Consider the following 15,674-nt stretch of genomic DNA (forward strand, 5'->3'; position numbering starts at 1 on the left):
GACATCACTCCCAAAGCTCTAGTTCCAAATTTTTAACTGCCTAATGACCTCTTCTAGCTAGATATCATATGAGTCCTTCATAATTATTGGAGAAATTTTAATTTTATTTTAGCAACTTGGAAAGAAGAACAAAGAGCATTCACACAATATTCTGAGATTCATTTCTCATTTGTTTCCACTTTTAAAAGACTTAATGATGAATTACTCTATTACCCCTACTTTTAGCTCATCCTTCTTCCTCATTTGGTTCATTTTCAGTTTGAAAAAGCACCTGGTTTGGATAATGATCTTGAGTTTCACATATTGTTTTCATCATTGTTTGATGTTTCTCTTTATTTAAAATTCACTTTAGGGACAAATTCTTTATAGGCACATAGATATTTAATAGGTCAGTGTAATTATTATATTTAGTCATAGCCAAGAGTTCAACGATTAATTTTAGATATCAGAGAACACAGGCCTCCATTACATAGATTTTGATCAAAGCATGTGCCCTGAAACAAATACCACACACACTAAAATTCTAATCAAACATGGTTTCCTTGTATAACGCTGGGAGGATGGAGGAACAGGCCTACTTAATCTGGAATAATTTGTTTAAGGAGCCCCATGCACCTGCAGGATGATGTTAGAGTAGCTCATTTAGTGGTTTTTCTATAAAGTCTTATTTCCAAGTGAAAGGTTCACTTCATTTCCCTTGATGTGGTGGTCTGAGGTTTACAGGTTCCTGAACATAAGATCTGCAACATTCCTGAAAAACTTGGAATCTTTTCCAAAGTGCAGGAGTTTTGATATGCTTCAGTTGCCAAGGGATTTATGAACACCTATATTTTCAGACTTTTTTGTTTTCAGATCAGTCTCCAGTGTTTGAGGCAAACTGATTTATTTTTAACAGAAAAAGATGCATAGTGACCTAAATCACTTGTTGATTACTTTGGCTTCAGAATGACTATCTTCCTGTGGACAATATAGAAATTTTAGGTGTAATAAATTTAAATATTATCTAGATGCATTATATTGTTGTATTGTAAAAGGACCTCAAACACGTGGAGGTTAAGGACCATCCTGCTGAAATATTTTAATCAAAGCTAAGGATTAACATTAGCATAGGCAAGACCTAATGACCTGGTGAGATCAGAGCTGATTCCTATTGGGTATCAGTTGTTAAATGCACAGCTTTCTAGCTGGGAGCTGCAGACTCAGCTCAAGAGTAGTCTCTCCCCCCCACCCCCCAAAAAAAGAATAGTTTCCTCCTGAGTAATCTGATGGTTGCCAGAGTGGGGGGGGGGGGGGGAATGGTGAAATGGGTAAAGGGGAGTGGGAGAAAAACAGGTTTCCAGTTATGCAATAATTAAGTCATGGGGATGAGAGGTACAGCATAGGGAATAACCACTCAATGGTGTTGTAATAGCATTGTATGTAACATATGTAGCTACACTTGTGATGAGCACAGACAAGTCCAATCACTTTGTTGTATACTGAAACGAATGTAACATTGTATGTCCACTAGACTTCAATTTTTTAAAAAATGAAAAGGAGAACATAAAAAAAAAAAAGTAGTCTCCACTTGGTTCTGGATTGTCCGTTTTCCCATCCAGACCTGACATAATTCCTTAACTTCAAGTCTTTGGAATAGCAAATATAATTAATTGGAAAGAATACAGTAACATCTCTATATAGGTTGATTGAAACTAATTAACAACCCCTAGAAGGGAAGGAAGGTTGTTAACCCACATTGACTAAAGGATGGGTAAATTAATTAGCTATTTGTGGCTAGAGGTAAATTTTTAATTCTGATCTTTTTTTGGCTTACTCTTATGTCCTACTTATACTGTTTGTTTCTTGTCTCAAACACTGGTCTTCAAGAGCTCCCAAATTCTCTAATGGATATGATAATTGTTAAGTACCTGCTAGTAGTGTCCTGGAGCCAGCTAGTTCAATAGAACTGATTACTAAATTTTCAGGAATTTAGTGAGCCAGCTGATAGAGACATTATTAAAAATTAAAATATGGCGACTTCCCCGACTCACTGCGACTTCCCCGACTCTCTCTCTCTCTCTCTCTCTCTCTCTCTGAGTCATGGAACCTCGCCCAAGGGTGCTTGCAATAAAGTTCATCTCTTGGAAAAAAAAATTAAAATATGTAAACTTACAATCAGATAAATTGTCTTAAAATCAAAGATAATGAGTTCTAAGAACTTATCACTTCCCAATTATTTTCCTATACCTATTCTATCTTTCTGCATGTTTAGTGAAGATTCTATATGATGATGTGCTACTGTATCTTTGTCACATAGGTAGCTTGGCATCAGCCATGGTCAGAGTATTTATAGCATAGAAATCTATAAATGCTACAAATCACAACTCTTCTCCTCTTCTACCCCAGAATTCATTGTTAAACTTTCACTAACACACCATTGAAGCCCATGGGACCTTCTAAGAGAAGCTCTTCTCCCTATTTCCCAGAAATAATAGAACAGAAAAGCTAGAAAATGCTCCTCTGTGACTCAACCCTTTTCTTTCCAGGCACAGCTGATTAGCTCAACAGTGAGAAACTAACAAAGGTAGAAAACACACCATGGCCACACCAAGTCAATGTTTTCTCTTTAGAACCTAAACTAAGATTCACAGAGAATGATGGAATTAGTAGTCAAGTCATGTTCACAGCAGTATGTTAGAATAAATGTCCTTGAACTCTTACTGTGTAGATCTCTAGAGCTGACCTGCATATCATACTTCCTAAGACCCAGTACCACTCTTCCCTGGCTCAATATGATTTTATCCTAAAAATATCTTTTATTTGAGCTAATACCATTTTTTTTGCAAGTTAATGTGCCTTAAAAACACACACACACAACTGTTTCAAGTTCTATTTCTGATTCCAAAATAGGAATTATGCAGTAGGACAGAATATTGAAGCACAAGTCCTGAATGTGAGACCCAGAGAGAATTTGTTAACCTGACAGCCTCTCAATGTTCACATCAGAAAAAAAAAATAAAACTGCATACATGTTAGTGGTTTTTAGGCCCTTAGATTCTACAGAAATGCTTCAGGACCAGCCTTGGGAGTTTAAAGGGAGGCTTTAACGGAACAGGGTCCAAACACCCTCCTGTGTTCAGCTAGAAACATTCTTCCGTTATTTACTATGTATTTGGGGGCTTCTGTATCAGATTTCTTTTGACAGTTCCACTAAGAACTCCCCACACTATCCCTAAAAACTTTAAAAAGTTTACAAATTTTCCAGATTAATTTATCTCTAAATTCTTTTCCATCTGCTAAATTTTTCAGGGGCAAATATAAAATGTTCACATGTGTGTTATGGAAACATTTAAACATTTTCCAGTTTTTCTGTTCTACTATTTACACTGTCTTCTCTGATTGGAGAGTTGCAAGGAAACCAAGGTGGTCCCATAACACAGCTCAGACCAATCTGATAGCATACTTTTTGCAGACATACCCATCTATCAATGTACTTTTTCCTGTGAATTCTTGACCTGATCTGAAAACTTTGCTCAGCACAGTGTTCTGGATAGCCAGTACCAATCAATTGGCATTGGTAAGAAATGAAACTGGTTTGCCATTCCTATAAGCTTCTTCAGGGAAGTACGTGAACTTAACCTTATGCTATGTTTGATTTCTCTAATGGTTCCTTCTTGGTGCTAATCTTGCCATCTGTTTTGAAGGCTGCCTTTCTATCTAGTTATCTGCCCTTTTTTTTAAAAAAAATTATTTATTTATTGATTTATTCATGAGAGACACACACACACACAGAGACAGAGACATAGGCAGAGGGAGAAGCAATCTCCTCACAGGTAGCCCAATGTGGGACTTCATCCCTGGACCCCGGGATCAAGACCTAAGCCAAAGGCAGATGCTCAACCGCTGAGCCACCCAGGCATCCCTAGTTATCTGCCCTTAAAGCAGTTTCCCATCTAACACCTGACAGTCTGGGGTTAGAGCCAGCAACAAGGGTATATATTGGTTGTACCACCAGATATACTAGGTCTGTCCATATGGACATTTTACAGGAGAAAATGTTACAGGTCGAAGAAGATAAAACACTAAGTTGTTGCTTAAAAAAACAAGTTCTTTTTGGTATTTTCTTAGTGAATGAGAAAAATATCTACTAAGCATCTTAGTTTATGCTATATTAAGATTACCTTTTCCATTAATTTCCAACTTTTCAATGTTTGCTCTTAACTCTTCGCAAACTTTGTACATTCTTTCTCAGTCATACAGTTCATAACTTATCAAGTCCTCTAGTAAATAACACATTCATGTAAGAGCATTAGGAAGAAAATCTACTTTTTATTTTATATAAACTTTTTAGTGAACTATAACATACATTAAAAGGTTGTCCACTTACAAATTGTAGGCAGACAGCTTTATGAATTTTCAGGGTGAATACACTGTCTACTCAGCACGCAGATCAAGAAACAAAATATGAACAGAATTCTAGAATCGCCCTTTGCCCCCAGCCTCCTTCTAGTCACTACCCTGTACCAAAGGAAACCACTATCATGATTTATTAAACTGTATGTTTGTGTATGTGTGTATGTAAGTATAGATATGTGTGTATACATATATACATACGTATATATTTGTTGTTGTCTTTGAACATTATGAATGAAATAGTAGTTTGTTCTTTTGCCTTTGCCTTCTTTGACTCAACTTTCTGTGAAATTTAACCATGTGAATGCATATAGTTGCAGCTCAGTAATTTTCATTGCTATATAGCATGCAATTGTGTGAATATACCACACTTAAAAAAAAACCAAACCCAAATAAATAATAATAATAATAATAATAATAATAATAATATTAAAAATAAAAAATAAATCCAGGCCACTGTTTATGAACATATGGATACTTTTTAGTTTTGGGCCTCTTACTACTATCCCTCTGTGTATCTTTTGCTGCACATAAATACTCATTGCTATTGAGTATTTCACCTTAGAAAGGAAATTGATGGGTCATTGGGTATACGCATGTTCAACTCTAGTTATTATTGCCAACAGTTTTAGAAAGATTGTATTATTTGTCATCTTGTATAATGGATGATCATTATATTATTCTGAGGTTATTCTTTTCCAGAAGACAGCTTATAATGGGCATAGAAGTTTTAATCACTATCAGGCATGAAAACAGGATATGACAACTGGGAAAGAGCTAATGTGTTTTCACACAGAAGGAGGCTTTGTCACAGCAACTTCTTGCAAGATACATCTATTAAGGTAAGGGAAACAAAAGCAAAAATGAATTATTGGGACTTAATCAAGATAAAAAGTTTCTGCACAGCAAAAGAAACAGTCAACAAAACTAAAAGACAATCTACAGAATGGGAGAAGATATTTGCAAATAACCTATCAGATAAAGGGCTAGTATCCAAGATTTATAAAGAACTTATTAAACTCAACAGCAAAGAAACAAACAATCCAATCATGAAATAGGCAAAAGACATGAACAGAAATCTCACAGAGGAAGACATAAACATGGCCAACAAGCACATGAGAAAATGCTCTGCATCACTTGCCATCAGGGAAATACAAATCAAAACCACAATGAGACACCACCTCACACCAGTGAGAATGGGGAAAAATTAACAAGACAGGAAACAACAAATGTTGGAGAGGATGTGGAGAGAGGGGAACCCTCTTGCACTGTTGGTGGGAATGTGAGCTGGTGCAGCCACTCTGGAAAACTGTGTGGAGGTTCCTCAAAGAGTTAAAAGTAGAACTGCCCTACAATGCAGAGATTGCACTGCTGGGGATTTACCCTAAAGATACAGATGCAGTGAACCGGCAGGACACCTGCACCCCAATGTTTATAGCAGCAATGTCCACAATAGCCAAACTGTGGAAGGAGCCTCGGTGTCCATTGACAGACGAATGGATAAAGAAGATGTGGTCTATGTATACAATGGAATATTACTCAGTCATTAGAAACAACAAATACCCACCATTTGCTACGAGGTGGATGGACCTGGAGGGTATTATGCTGAGTGAAGTAAGTCAATCGGAGAAGGACAAAGATTATATGGTCTCATTCATTTGGGGAATATAAAAAATAGTGAAAGGGAATAAAGGGGAAAGGAGAGAAAATGAGTGAAAATATCAGAGAGGGAGACAGGACAGGAGAGACTCCTTACTCTGGGAAACAAACAAGGGATAGTGGAAGGGGACGTGGGCAGGGGGTTGGGGTGACTGGATGATGGCACTGAGGGGGGGCACTTGACAGGATGAGCACTGGGTCTTATGCTATATGTTGGCAAATTGAACTCCAATAATAAATTTTTAAAAAAAATAAAGAGGCTTTGCTAATAGGAGGTATGCTTGTTTCTCCGTGTTTCCCAAATACATAAAAAGACAAGTTCTGGCCACCAAATGAGGGACGAATGGCAAGAACTGAGCAGTGATACAGTGTCAGCAAAGACTCTGAAAATCACATAAAGTCAGAAATCATATAAATCAGACTGGACAGATGTAATGGTCAAAGTAGGTTTATCACTTGTCTTGAAACTAAAAACTTAAATGTATACAACTGGCAGCTTGGTTGTTGTCACCAGTGAGATATGTAGTAACAAGAAGGCAAATGTCAAGCTCTACTTACTGACCTTCAGCCATGGATTATGTTGGGATTCCTCAGAGGATCAAAAGAACCTGATGGAACCCCTGTTGCTTTAAGGCTCTAAGTCCAGCAGGATTTTACCAGAATATGATATGTACAAGGATGGCTTCAAATAAAAAAAATCACAGAATTTGTTCCCAAATCAACCCTTCTCCACAACTATATCTCTGATCCTTCCTTGCCAACCCTTTGCATTCTCCTTTTGGCCTTCCGTTTGCATTAATTACATTTCCAGATGTGCCACTTGGTTTATCAGCTCCTTTAGCCTTTGATATACTACTTTATTTCCCTGTCCTTGAATTGTCTTCCCGTCTTGGCCTCTTCCCCTTACAACAATAAAATTTTCCCTTCTCCATTTAATAAACATTTCCTGGGGTCCTGCTATGTGCCTGCAGAGGGCTAAATCCATGTTCTGGCTTAATGGAGCTTAGATACAGCTTAGTTTTCACTAAGAGAAGGACAGGAGACAAGCCACTGTCAATTTGTCTTTAGGGATGGAAGATAGTAAAAACAAAAACAAAAAAACACCAGACCCTCAGTGCCTTGGGTAACTTTCATAACCCTGGATACTAAAGAATTGAGTTCCAGACTCCTAGCGGCTAGCCCTATAAAGACAAAAGACCTAGAAAAAGCTGTGACTCCAGAGAACACTTCTTCCCCACTACTTTCTCCTTTGAATTTGCCAGTTGTACCCTAAGGAAGGCAGTGCTGAAGATGAGGACAATATTTATGACAACTTTCCCAAGAGAGGGGGCTTGCTGCAGCCTTGCTCTTTGGCTGGTAACTTCCTCTCATCAGAATTGAGTGCACCTGTTGGTAGGGGACTCATGTGCTCTGATGTAGGGCCTTAGATATAATTGCTCCTTTTTTTTTTTTTTTAAGATTTTATTTATTTGAGAGAGAGCAAGTGAGAGAGCAAGCACAAGTAGGGGAGGGATAGAGGGAGAGGTAGAAGCAGACTCCTTGCTGAGAAGGGAGCCTGATTTGGTGCTCCCCCAGGGTATCGACCTAAGCCCAAGGCAAATGCTTAACCAACTGAGCCACCCAAGTGCTCTGCTCCGTTTTTTAACTAGTCAAGATTCCAGTGCTCAGATTAATATAAGCAGAATATTTTAATAGGAATTTTGTTAGGGATCCCTGGGTGGCTCAGCGGTTTAGCGCCTGCCTTTGGCCCAGGGTGTGATCCTGGAGTCCCAGGATCGAGTCCCGCATCCGGCTCCCTGCATGGAGCCTGCTTCGGTCTCTGCTCTGTGTGTCTCATGAATAAATAAATAAAATCTTAAAAAAAAAAAGTAGTGAAAAGATAAAATAATTAGGTCATAGTATGGAATTTTAATAGAAAAGAATTAAAGCAATTGCAAGGCATTTATAGGTTTTTAAAAGGGAAATTATATGTGAAAAATCTCCTAAAGTATTTATATTTGCTTTACTGGTAAGCTTGGAGCATTTTGGTGTATAAGGACCATGGGTTCAGAAAGTGACCACCTATTCAATTTCATTATTTCATAGTAAATTGTGACTTCTAAAACATTGTAAGTTTATGGAAGGATGTAGCAAAATTATGTAGCAAAACCAAGAGTCCAAATCTTTTGCTGCCTAGTTTATCACTCTATGTTGATAAATATGCTTTCTTGTAAAAACTTCTTTGGCTTTATTCTTGCTGTTGTGAGATTTTAAAATGCTCCAGAGCATTTCTTTTTACTTAGACCATAGTGAACAAAAGTGAATTGTTGACTCTCCCTGTGGAATAGGGACATTTCTTGGATGTTACTAATGTGCAAGGGAATTGACATAAAAGTTGAAGGAAATTGGACTAAACCTACATTGATCTAATATTATCTTTAATCTGCAAAAAGTCCAAAACTCCTACTATCGTTTTCCTATAAATTTTCCCCCTGAGAAGTAAACTTTCTAAAATACACAGGTACTAAAGGAATATGGTTATTTTTATGTAGTCACAGAGCATCAAATATGAGAAGAAAGCAATGTTCTTAAGGAAATTTTGCTTTTAGAGGAAAAGTACTATGGAAAGTTATAATTAGATCAACTTTTGCATACAGAGAGAGCTTTATCTAAAGCTCTGTATTTGACAAACCTTTATCCAGCAACTCTCACAGCAGACCTTGGTTTCTAGCCAGAGAAATGACTTGCAGAAGAGCATTCAATCTATTTAAACTAGAAAGAAAATACATACTTATTTGAAAGCCATCTCAGATGGAGAATTTCTGTCATTTTCCTGATCTGTAATACAATGCTTTTGTGTTACCTCCTCAGTTCTCCTTAGAGCTACTCAGCTTTTAATATGCCAGTAATAAAAATTCATCAGTCTGTCTGTCGAAGAATTTTGTCATTAGGCCATGTTGGAAATTTATGAGTAAATCTGGAAATTGTGTTGAGTTCAAAGTAAACAATGCCAGAAGAAGAACTGTGTTATATATATATCCAGAGAATAAATGTTTCTTTGGGAATACTAAAACTTTCCAAAATTCAGGGAAGACAGAAATGTGAGGAATCTTTAGTGATAACACAAGGAACTACTGGGTCTTCCTCATGGCATTGATTATATATAAACAGGATAAAAGTAAAAGAAACAGAAAGATGGCATCCTAAAATAAGCACATTTTTGTTCATAGGGGTTTTTCTGTTTACCATTTTCAGTGAAAATTCCAATAACCTATATTAAAACGAGATGTAACTGAGGTGTTATCTTATGAATTACCTATAGGCAAGGGGCTGGCAGGATCTGGGTCAGAAAACCTCATTTTGTTTGCCCTTAGTCATATTCCCTTGTGACTGCAGCTCAAGTGAGACAACTGGATTCTGTAGTTCCCACCCCTAGACCCACAATATTTTAGGAGCTCCCAGCACCATTCCAGAGCAGAGACCAAAGCTAGCATTACTCACTTAACCAAAACTGGGCTCAGGGGTAGGAAACTGGGAAGAATGCCACATATACTTTCTCACGGAAGTGACACCGACAGGGTAGCAAACAGGAGTCGCAACAATAAAGCTGACACGGTCACACTTATTTTTCATATTGATACCAATAGCGTCCCATGCACTTAATTTGTTGAATTGGTGACCCTACGCATGGTAACGTTTTCTTCAAAAAACATTAAGTGTAGGGGATCCCCGGGTGGCTCAGCGGTTGAGCATCTGCCTTGGGCCCAGGGCGTGACCTTGGAGACCCTGGATCGAGTCCCGCGTCGGGCTCCCTGCATGGAGCCCGCTTCGCCCTCTGTTTCTCTCTCTCTCTCTCTCTGTATCTTTCATGAATGAATAAATAAAATCTTAAACAAAAATTAACTGTAACCCAAAAACGTTAGCCTTCCCCCCTGGACTACTGTCACTGTGCAGTCACAACAGCCTCTGACCTGGGCCACGCTAACACCTGACACCTGAAGGTGCAACCACGAAAACTTTCGCGACCTTGGAGATCGGGACGCCCTGGACGCCCTCGAGGGCCGGGACCTTCTCCCGCCCCGCAGACCCCGCACCCGACGGCTCTCTCCGTCTGCTGACCCGGCCGCGCGCTGCGGTGTCGGCTTCTCGCGCAGTCAGGTGCTGCCCCGGGGCGGGCGCGCTCAGGCTCCGGGGCGCCGGGGGGCGGTGGGCGCGCCCCGCCCCTCCCCGGGACCCCCCGCCCGAGACCCCGGGGCGCGCCCAGCGGCAGGCGGGCGGCAGGGGCCCGGGCCGCTCGGTCGCAGGGGTCGCTCTCGCACAGCCTCGCGCCTCCGCACACCCACTTCTCGCGAGGTTTCGTCGCCCCCTCCGCTCCCGCCCCCTCCGAGCGCTGGTGCGGGCAGCTCCCGCAATGGCTGCGCTGCGGAGGCTCCTGTGGCCGCCGCCGCGGCTGCCGCCCCCGCCCTCCCCCCACCACCCCCTTCCCGGGCTGTGGGGGCGGCCTGCGGGGACGGCCCCGGGCCCGCCTGGCCGGCCCTTCTCCTGCCGGGAGGAGGAAGAGGGGGCTGTGGCGGAGGCGGCGTGGAGGCGGCGGCGGCGCTGGGGAGAGCTGAGCATCGCGGCGGCGGCCGGCGGGGGTCTGGTCGGCCTTGTGTGCTACCAGCTGTACGGGGACCCGAGGGCCGACTCCGCGTGGGCGCCCGCCCCGGGGCGCGCCTCGGACAGCGCGGCCGCGGACCCGGAGGACCCGCCCCGCGGCCGGGGGCTGCTGCCCATCCCGGTCGCGGCTGCCAAGGAAACGGTAGGTGCGTGAGCGCGTGCGCGGGGGGGGGGGGGGGGGGGCGGCGCAGGTGACGCCCGAGGGAAGGGCTGCCAGGTGCACCTGAGCGCCGGGAGGGAGGGAAGGCGCGACGTCGTGCCGGTGCGCTTGGGGCTGCGGGCCGCTGTGACAGCGGCACTGCAGGTTGTCGCAGTGTGAGGCGCGCGGCCCCGATCGGCACCTCCAGTGAGTGACACCAGGCGTAGGCCAGGCTGTCGGGGGCGGGGGGGGGGGGGGGGTCACGCAGCTGTTGGGAAGACCGAGATGATGCTGTCATGATGCATCGGGACCTCAGAGGTTGCTGCAGGTATCACCTATCCATCAAAACCCCAAACCAGGGGGTCCCTGGGTGGCTCGGCGGCGGTTTAGCACCTGCCTTTGGCCCAGGATAGGATCCTAGAGACCCGGGATCGAGTCCCACGTCGGGCTCCCTGCATGGAGCCTGCTTCTCCCTCTGCCTGTGTCTCTGCCCCTCTCTCTCTCTCTGTGTGTCTCTCATGAATAAATAAATAAAATCTTTAAAAAAAAAGGAAGGTAGAGAGCATTAAAACAATATTACCTTAAAAAAACCAGATTCTTTTTTAAATTAATTTTACTTTTAAAGTTGAGACATAGTATCACGTAGTTTTTAAGAGACCACACTTCGTACTGTTTTCCTCATAGTATGAAATTAAATGAATTAATACACTTTATTTTTATTTTTTTTAAGATATATTTATTTATTTTATGATAGACATAGAGAGAGAGAGACACAGGAGGAGGGAGAAGCAGGCTCCATGCCGGGAGCCCGATGTGGGTCTCAATCCCAGGACTCCAGGATCGCGCCCTGGGCCAAAGGCAGGCGCCAAACCGCGGAGCCACCCAGGGATCCCCGAATTAATACATTTTAAATAGAATTGTAGGATAGTTAGAATTGTACATCTATCATGTAAGCATTCAATAAATTTGTTTTTGTAATTGTATTCCTTTAATTACTTATTTATACTTACATGGGGTAATTGCTTAGGGTTTATAAAAATTCCTCTACAAATAATACCAAAGGCCTCTCTCTGACTCTTCCTAAGTCTCTAATCATACAATTCTGATTGTTATTCATTTTGCAATCAGTCTTGCCCCCCCTTTGAAAACGTTTATGATCTCTTTTTACCCCTGGTATTGAAACTTTCACAATAAAGAGCTTTTTGTGGGCGTGTTTTCATTTATTGTGCTAGGAACTTGAGACTGCTTTCAATATAGAAATTCATGTTTGAAAGTACTATATACTTTTCTTGTATTACTTCTTTGACAGTTTCCCTTCATTTTCTCTTTTTTTCTTTTTCTGGAACCTCTATCAGTCCGAAGTTAAACTCGCTGACAGATCCTAAACTAATTCTGATCTTCTAATTTTTTAATCTTGCTTATTTGCTTTAATGGGTGATGTCTTTGATTCGGTCTTTCATCTGTCCTATTGAAAGTTTTATTTCTGCTATCCTAATTTAATTCTAAACTATTTTTTGTTCTCTGATGTTCCTGTGGGATAGCCTTCTATTTTATTTTATGGCTGCTAAATTTCTCTTTCTAGTATAAGGATATTAATCATAGTGTTGTTTTGTTTTTTAATTGTCTTCCACTTCAAGCATTGTGTTGTTTCTTCCAGGTTCGTTTTTATTCCTGTTTGATTTTCTAAGCTCTCACTTTCATTTTTAGAGTTTTCCTCACATATCTGTGGTTGTTGCGTCTCTGTATTTGAGAGCTACTCAGAAGCTAGTTATACGTGAGAATGGCTTTTCATTTAGTGATCTGGCCTTTTTAATAGAGTGGCATCTAAATGTCAGTGTTCTTTGGTTTTTGTTTTATTTTAGAGAGGGAGAAGGGATGGACGGGTGAGACAGAGAATCTTAAGCATGCACTACACTGGGCGTGATCTTTTTTTGGAAACTCTATTGGTTGCCAGGCTTTATCTCACAACCCTGAGACCATGATGTGAGCTAAAATCTTGAGTCGGATGCTTAACCAACTGAGCCACCAAGGTGCCCCCAAATGTCAGTGTTTTATAAGTCCTTTTCTTTGGTGTCATTGAGTTTCTCCAAAGAATAGGAAAGGGTGGAGGAGCTGTAATCTAGATGCAGGTGCATATGTGCCTGTATGTGAGAGCCTGTGGGGGGAAGGGGAGGATAATCTATTGATGTTCTTATGTTTTATTATCTAATACTCTGTTTTCAGCCCCAACACCTACTCTGACTTCACAACTCCTTGTATCCCCAAGGCCTTATCCTTCCTAGGGTTTGTATCTTGAGTCAGCTTATTTCCCTTTGGTTTCCTTCTCCACAGTGCTCAAGTATTGCCTCTGCCTCCTTACATCAATTATCATTCCTCCATCTCTTCCATTTTATAAAAATTTGATGAATTCTCTTGAATGTTTTAGTCTCCTTTTCTCTTTCTTATTTCTTTTATGTCTCTTTTTTTTTAAAATTACCTTTATTGTAATTTTCATATGGTTAAGAGAGGAAGAGGTTGAAAGAAACTCATGAGGTCTGCCATTTTTTCAGAAGTATTTAATTGCCACTTTACTCATGTTGCTCATTTGATTTTCCTGAAGTGGTAGAAATTATTCCTTTTGTGCTTTAAAGCTATAAGAACCTTTGATTTATAAAACTTCTTTTAAGCAGCATGTTATGCTGAGCATAAGCCTAGCAATAAATTAACCTGTACATGTATGAGAATACAGAATTTAACTGATAGGCGTGAATAGCAGTAACTTACAGATATACAGATCTGTTAATATAGCCTTGAGGATTTTTTTAAAATTTAAATTCAGTTAGCCAACATATGATACATAGTTTCAGATGTAGTGTTCAATAATTTATCAGTTGCATCTAACACCCAGTGCTCATCACATCTTGCCCTCTTTAATGCCCATCATTCAATTACCCATCCTTCCACCCACCTCCCCTCCAGCAACCCTCAGTTTGTTTCCTATAGTTAAGAGTCTTTCATGGTTTTTCTCCCTCTCTGGTGACTTCCCATTCAGTTTTCTGTCCCTTCCCCTATGATCCTCAGTGCTGTTTATTTATATTCCACATAGGAGTGAAACCATTGTCTTTCTCGGATTGATTATTTCGCTCAGCATACCTTCAGTTCCATCCATGTTGATGTAAACAATAAGTATCTGTCCTTTCTGATGTCTGAGTAATATTCCATTGTGTGTGTGTGTGTGCCAACAAAAGATTTTTGTTTTTAAGACATTGCCTCTCAACGTCCTCCAGGAGGCTTTCCCTTACTTTATAGTTATTGAAATGCCTCTGCTTATCCTCTCCTCCTAGGTGATGACTTCTTGCAATTGTTTGTTGTCTTCTCTGCTTTTTTAGCCCTGTAAGGAGAGGCATTGTATTGGTCGTGGTCTCCTTTAAATCTTCATTGCTTGATAAGGGGCCTAGCCCTGGTAGACACACAATAAATATTTGTCAAGTGTATAAGCCCATGCTAAACATTGCATGGGACATATGCATTGAAAAGCCACAACCACATTCTGTGAGAATTAATAGTTTAATATTTTGTTCAGCTAAATGCTGGTTATTTATAGCATTAGAATTCGGAAGACTTCAGTGAAGGTCAAAATTCCAGGCTTTGGAAGACCAGTCACGTGACACTATATTTATTTTAATTGTGAAGTTTGGCTTGCCAAAATTTTTCAGTAGACATGGCCTTGAACTTTATTAATACTATAAAGAGATGGTGACAAGATTCTGTTTGGAACTTTACAATTTTAGCCTTAAAACATTATTTTTAGTAGTGGGAAAATTTTGTTCTATAACTGTGTTTTAGTTTTAGGTCCAAAATAAAAAAGTTTGGTTGCTTAATACACTTTAATCCATATTTTACTTATTGTACAGAACACATCTATTTTATGACTTACACATAGTTTTGCTTTCAAGAACAGTATTTGAATCTCTTTGATATAGTTCTATAATTGTTAATAATCATGAATTTTTTATTTCTTTCACTGTATATTTTTCCCAACCTCTTTTTAAAGCAGCACATATTGAGACAAAGTTATGTTTATTTTTTCCCAGAATATTGAAGAATTTGCCAGATGTGTAAATGGAGAAGATTCCTAACTTTTTATAGACTGAGGAAAGCCACATAGATGTAAAACTGAGGATAGGTTACTTTTGTGTAGAATAGCTAAACTAGGTGGGTGATCCCTTCTTTTTGCTTTCTGAATCACTCCATGGCAAATGGACCAGATTCTAACCTAACATTTCTTCTAGTGGCCTGACCATGTTATAGATTCACATACAATGACTTGAGTGTAGGGGTTTTTTTTCTAAGTAAATTACAGAATAAAATTTGGATGAATTTGGGGGAAAAAAAAGTCCTATTTCTGGTTATACCAAGCTAGGAGTTAGTTAAAAACTAAAAGATAAAAGTGCATACACCTTTTGTCTTGGTTGCAGTGAAAGATAGTTACAACATTTTATGAATGTTTTTTATTCAGATCCACATTGTGAATCAGGAAATGAAATATCATGACTTTAAACTTAACTTTTTAAAAAATTCTCATTTGTAGTTCTTTTTTAAGACTTGGACATTGTCAAATAATCCACAACAATCAGTTTGAATGAAGGTATATACAGGTTTTTTTCCTTGGTATATATAATCACATTAAAAAATGATAAAAACATTGAATTGTATTTTGAATTGGAATTCAGGTAAATAGTATTTGGGTTTAATGTGACTTCCTAGTTGATTCTCACATTCTCACATGCAATTCTGTTTATATAATTTGGGGCTGGACTGTTTATGAATCCCAAGTAAAGTAAAATGTAGCTTCCTTCTTATTGGT

The 15,674-nt window shown here is 40.1% G+C and overlaps 1 protein-coding gene across 3 annotated transcripts in view; it reads left to right on the forward strand.

The window, feature by feature from the left end:
- Nucleotides 1-10,426: 10,426 nt before the first annotated feature.
- MICU3 (mitochondrial calcium uptake family member 3) overlaps nucleotides 10,427-15,674 on the forward strand; it is a 95,535-nt gene continuing 90,287 nt past the window's right edge. For all 3 annotated transcript variants that reach the window (XM_025471865.3, XM_025471930.3, XM_025472008.3), the window contains exon 1: nucleotides 10,427-10,831. In XM_025471865.3, the coding sequence (XP_025327650.1) occupies nucleotides 10,442-10,831 (390 nt within the window). In that variant the 5' untranslated portion in view covers nucleotides 10,427-10,441. The remainder of the gene's footprint in view (nucleotides 10,832-15,674) is intronic.

Source organism: Canis lupus, chromosome 16 (genome assembly GCF_003254725.2).
Source record: "Canis lupus dingo isolate Sandy chromosome 16, ASM325472v2, whole genome shotgun sequence".
Lineage (NCBI taxonomy): Eukaryota > Metazoa > Chordata > Mammalia > Carnivora > Canidae > Canis > Canis lupus.